Here is a 6,276-nt window from a genome sequence, read left to right on the forward strand (position 1 = left end):
AGAGAGAAGCTTTGATTAGAAACAAGATGAGGGTGATTCCCCTTGCAATCAGCCTTTTTCATTGCCTCTATGCATATACTTGTAAGGTAAAATTGAAAAGAAGACTGGGTTAAAACTTAAAAGTAAAATCCTAAAATTGGTGGGCCCAACAAAAGATGAAAATTTTGCCCTTTATTTTTAATTAATTATTGTTTAAATTGTCTTTAAGTAGGAGAACTATGCCAGGGGACAAATTCATTGGGCTTAATGAATCTTCCCACACGTGTGTTCATTCACATAAGCCCACCCTTCCTTCTTTGTCCACTTCTCTCTCTGCAGTTGTCCTTTTCTTCTTCTCCTCCTCCTTCTTCTTCATATTACTGTTTCTTGTACTGTGCCAGTTTTGAATAAGTTACTTCATAATGATCTTTTTTGACCAAAAGCACCTCAAAATTCCACTCTTTTAACCCATATTGGCATTCTCCTCTTCATTCTCACTGTAGGGAAGTTCACAATTGCGTCTTCTTCGGCAAACCATCTGCATGTGAAACATTTAACTTTTTGAGACTATCTAAGAGACTCAAACTATTCATACACAAATATTTTATCTTTATTTTTCTGAATGTAAACAGGAACTACATACTACTCAATATCAGAAGGATTACTAGCTGCAACAGTAGTAATTACAAAGAACAAGAAAAAGATACCAAAAGAAAAAAGCCACCCATTATCCTATACCTATCATCATTACCCGCCTCTCTCATAAAAGGTGGGGATTGATCATAGGTGTGACAAAAACAACCGGAATTCAAAGCTCATTTGGCTATGGTTTTAGCTTCTCTGTTGTAATCCCTATACAAAAAAGACTAATCCCAACAACCCAAATATCCTTGTTTATAACAAGCTATTCAAAGCAAGGTACTGTATGTATCAGATATGTTAAAGGCTTAAAGCGGAAAGAAGAAACTAAGCACTATTTATATAAGATAGTATATTATATATATGTAGACCTAACAGATCCCTAGCTTTAGGCGGTTTGACTAATTTTCCAAGTGCTTTTTGTCGACCTAATCAACCCAATTTTGACTAAGATCACTACCTCGGAGTATCTTTTTTTTTTTTTTCCATTTGTAAGGCCAGATCTTAATGGAAGAATGTGCTATAAGATATGAAAACAACCGACTTCTAGGTGAGAAAAAGGTAGGAAAGAACAGTTTTATACAGTAGACGCAGGTCGAATGGATTTAATTTCTGGAACTAAAGTAGTAGTAGTAGTAATATCCTGTGTCTTCTCAACAGCTGTCTCTAATGGACCGTAGGTCGCTTCAGTTTTATATGTCAGCAACTTTTCTTTTTTTAATGTTAATGGCTGCTTGGAGATTGTGAACAGCCACTTGCATCATGAGCAAGAAGACAAACACTAAGATTTGGGACACTTGACCGGTCAAACTTTTTGTTCTTTTGATATACCTTTCTATAAGTGAGTGGTTACCAGTGACAAAACTTATTAGGTATATTCAATTTACAAATATTGGTAAATATGAGAGGTACTGCTTTGTTTTTTCCCCTCTTCTCTTAAGGAGATATAATGCGCTCGACTATTTTTATATGACTAACTTAGTGTATTTTATTAACTTCACCTTAAAAATTTCTCGTGAATGGCAAGATGGTTCAAAATCCTACAGCTTGGTGAGTCAGAATTCACGTGGACTGACAGCTCGGTGAGTTTCAGTTTCACAAAGCATCATAGTTTGATTCATCACAGTTAAGATAACCTGTCACTTTGATACGAATAATTCACCAGAAAAGATCAGAATCAGATGGGTTTTTTCCTTTCTCTAATCTGATGGAACGTGTAGAGCTTTCTCTGGTCCCATTAACTTTTACTTTCTTCCCCCTCCCCCCCAATCAGAAAGTTTTATGCCTTGTGATTTTGCTTTTGCTGCTATGGAGCTAGATCAGATCCTTTGTATTTATGTAATTATTTCTTTCTTTCTGTATTTCCGTCCAAATACACTACGAGCATGTTTAATTTTACATTGAAAACCACTGAAACCAAAGTTTTAGTAGTTTCCAAAATAAAACCAAAATGTTCTATATTCAAGCAATCTTTAATGAAGGTAGAGAATCCCAGTTTGGAATGAGGAGAGAGTAATAAAGAGTGACCATAGTCACCGACCAAAAAGTGAAGAATTATCACCTGAATTGAGTAACCAGTTGGTGGAGGAAGATGGAAGCTTCAAGCCTGGCCAAGTCAACACCTGGGCATAGCCTTTGTCCTCCTCCAAAAGCTGTGAAATTGCAACTGCTAATATCTTTGTCCTGTTATTAAACAGCCATTTCATCAGTTAAAATTTCGATTTGATCTCGTAATTCAAAAGTTGGTGGTAGACTGGTTTAATCAAACCAGTATTAAAAACAATATGGTTTAGAACTTTAGAAAGAAGAAGAATGTGTGTTGCTTACTTGCCATCTCCAGGGATTGAATTGGTAAGGAGAGTCATAGTTTTGGTCATCTAAATGAACAGATCTGAAATATGCAAAAGCACACCACCCTTTTGGTATCAAATTTCCTTTGATCTCAACATCTTTCATAGCCTTTCTCATCACCCCAATTATAATATTCCCTATCCTTAAAGTTTCTGTAATCACCTGCGTAAAAGTACAGAGAGTTGTGAACAGTGCGTCTCATCTTAGATTTATGCAAATTCATGGAGATTGCCAGATTGGAGAACAATATGTTCTTTTTTAGACACAGTTTTTGATGAGTTTGGTTCTATTTACAAAGTCAAGAGAGTGCGTGTTTTTTCCCATTTAGTCACACTACCAAATTTTTTACAATATATAGTTGTACCCTTCATTATTATTCATGACAACGAGTATATACTCCTCAGGTCCTAAATATAATATCCTTTTTGTAGTGTATTTACATTACAAAAATGACATTATATTTAGGATCTAAGGGAGTATTAGATAAGGATAGAGAGTTAAAGAGTCATTAAATTTTAAAGATATAGTTAATAAGATTTAAGATTTTTCTAGATTCCAATAAAAACATATTAAAAATGTCTTATAAATAAAATTAGAAAAAAACATGTCTTACTGTTTGGGTAAATGGTAATGATGATAAGTACTCGCTCCAAGCTAAGGGTTCTCCAAGCTGATCTTTGAGCTTCTTAAGTTTCATGTTTTCTTCCTGTGATACATTCAAATTAAAATTGAAAATCATATAAAAGTCTAATCAAGATGTTACAGATCTTTCATGTGATATAGTATGAAATGAAGAATAGAAAAAGAAAACAACAAATGGGTTGCATGTGAACTGTCTCTAAAGAGATATTAATAAAAAAGAATAAAGTAAAAATGTTACTATAAAGCTTTGATTTCTCACAATAAAAAGAGAATATTTTTCTAAGAGCACGACTCATGGGAAGCCAGGTTGTGTATTGGGTAAAACAAATGAAACGAATTAAAAGATAATGACAAGTGACTTATCCTTATACCTAGACAAAGACAATTCAAAAGCAATGTATCATGTGGAAATAATGGAATGGATTTTGCAATAACGTGGATTACATCAAGTTTGGATGAGTGTGATGTTGGCCCTATCATATAAAGATAAGCTCTAATTGCCTCTTATGGGGTATTTATGCCAAATTAAGTGTGTTGCATAAAATTTGAGATAAGCTTTATGGCTCAGATGATTTTATTATACGAATTAAAACATACAGCAAAATTAGGAATTAAAAACAAATAACTCAATAAAATTAAGGTTAAATAATATTACTTTGTAAATAACAAAGAAATTTATCCTACTTTTAAACTTATGCAAAGTCCAAACGTAATCACTAACCAAATGAACAGTGGTGAGGTTGATTAGAAATCATTTTAAAACATAAAAGTTTCTTCTAGAAAGTCATCATATACTTTAAATTATATATTAATTTTATTAAAATACTCTCGATTAGCCTAAATATAGTTATTACTCCTTCGCTCCATAATATAGGACGTAATTGTTGGGTTAATTTTGGTTCTAAAATAAGACATATTTCTCATATTTATCAATTTTTTTCTAAATTATCCTTATGGATACTCCCTCAACTATAATCAAGTAGAAAAGGGAGATAGGATATTAAGAAGATAATTATGGTATTTAAGGAAAAAACATGTTATATATAATTAAGAGTTAAGGTGCATCTAGCACCTGAAGTATTTTCTCAGGTACATCCAGCACCCTAAAATATTTTGTAATATATCCAATACTCTAAAATAATTTTTATGCGCATCTAGCACTGTAAAATATTTTTTGTGTGCATCTAGCATCTCAAAGTATTTTTTTTAGGTGCGTTCAGCATCCAAAAATATTTTTTGGTGCATCCAGCACTTAGGCAAAAAAATATTTCAAGGTGCTAGGTGGCCTTAAAAAATATTTCAGGGTGCTGGATATATCACAAAATACTTTAGGATGCTGGTTGCACTGAGAAAATACTTTGAGGTACCGGATGCACCTTAACCCTATAAATAAACTAACTTACCTAACTTTCTTAATATAATCAAATTAGTTAAATAGGTCTTAATTAAGAATCAGAGAAGTAATATTTAAAAAATTTAAACAAGAGATACTCTAGAGGAAAAACAGTTTTATAGGATACTTTCATTCTAGTTAGAGAAAGTTTGTGTATATCTTAAAAATAAAAGAGAATACTATGCAATTAATAAAATTGACAAGGAGTTTATATAATTATTATTAATAATGGCAAGTGGCATCTTTTATCAACATAGAAAATTAGAATTATTTCATTTGAAAAGCTTTGTAAGAGTTCAAATGTTGAATGTATCAATTAAATGATACATTTATTATGATATAATTTAAAAAAAGGTTAAGGTGCATCCAGCATCCCGAAGTATTTTCTCAGGTGCATCAAGCACTCTAAAGTATTTGTGGTGCATCCAGTATCCTGAAATATTTTTTTATGTGCATCTAGCACCGTAAGTATTTTTTTGATACATCTAGCATCTCAAAGTAATTTTTGTGTGCATCCAGCACCCAAAAATATTTTTTGGTGCATATAGCACCCAGGCAAAAAAATTACTTCAGGGTGCTAGATTTAAAAAATACTTCAGGGCAATGGATGCACCACAAAATACTTTAGGATGCTGGTTGTACCTCAAAAATATCGGGGGGTACTGGATCCATCTTATTTAAAAAAAATATATAATTTTCATTTTTTTAATTAAACAGATTTAAATTATATATAACTCCTGGCTTCCTATTATATGCAGATAAGCTCTCTGATATTAAAAATTTTACAATAAAATCCCTAAAATTTTGAGTTTATGCAAATGAAGGTCTGATTTACCGTTAATTGCTGCAAAGCAGGAGGGCATTCTGATAAATATTTGACAGCTAGAGTCATAAGAACTGGCACTGAGTCCTCTCCTGGGATCATCATATCAATCATATTATCTGCTATTAAATCATCCGTTAATTGCTCACTTGCATCATTCAGTAATACATCCACCACATCTTTTGCAACTTTACAGATTCCACTCTTCCTTTTTCCTCTGATAATCTTCTGGATAAGTTTCACCATTTTCTTCTTTGCCTGGAAAACAAAAAAATAAAAAAACCCAGAACCTTTTAGTCAACCATGAAACAGTAGAAGGGAAGTAATCTTTTTAATTAATCTTGTAATATCTACACTTGCCTGTAAAGATTGATGAAGTTTTGTCCCTGGGAGATTTATGGGTAAAGACATGAGGCCTGAGATGAATTCTTGAAAATGTTTCATCAGAAGCTGCATGTCTTCACCTGGATCCAAGCTAATCAACGCCTTCACTAGTACTTGAAAGGCAATCTGCGGGAGACAGAAAAGAGAAAGTACTTGTTGGGATCTTTTAAAAAAGAAAAGTAGTGTGGCATCATGATTGAGAATCTCATTATATGGAAAAATGATTATGATCTTCTTCATAAAGACAACTGTAATTTTCACTTTCATCTTGAAACTCAAATACGAGCCAGAGAGACAACTCAAACACCAATAATTACTTTCACCCGACTACTCATGCAAGAACATTATGACAGAAAGAGAATCAAAGATGATTATCACAGAACAACTTTAGAAGAAAAATGGTAAGAGGAGAGGGGGACAATCTTTTGATTTTTTTTTTTTGGGGGGGGGGGGGTCTGTTAGAACTCTTCTCAAGAGGTCACCGTAAGCTTGGAGGGTAAAGGCTAAAGTTTTGACTTTGAAGATAGACTCTAACCCCAACAACACGTGGGGGAGAGAGGCAGAC

At 33.0% G+C, this 6,276-nt stretch overlaps 1 protein-coding gene across 1 annotated transcript; it reads right to left on the reverse strand.

The window, feature by feature from the left end:
• On the reverse strand, positions 1–5,940 carry LOC114715577 (3-epi-6-deoxocathasterone 23-monooxygenase CYP90D1-like). Its single transcript, XM_028900438.1, has 6 exons — positions 5,688–5,940; positions 5,340–5,585; positions 3,083–3,175; positions 2,446–2,631; positions 2,180–2,301; positions 1–517 (listed from the first exon to the last, which is right to left on the reverse strand). Exons 1-6 carry the CDS (start codon positions 5,781–5,783, stop codon positions 427–429), a joined length of 834 nt encoding a protein of 277 aa, XP_028756271.1. The 5' UTR covers positions 5,784–5,940; the 3' UTR covers positions 1–426.
• Between the last annotated feature and the right edge of the window lie 336 nt (positions 5,941–6,276).

This window comes from Neltuma alba, unplaced genomic scaffold, assembly GCF_004799145.2.
Source record: "Neltuma alba isolate B1F8T4 unplaced genomic scaffold, ASM479914v2 tig00011600_pilon, whole genome shotgun sequence".
Taxonomy (NCBI): Eukaryota; Viridiplantae; Streptophyta; class Magnoliopsida; order Fabales; family Fabaceae; genus Neltuma; species Neltuma alba.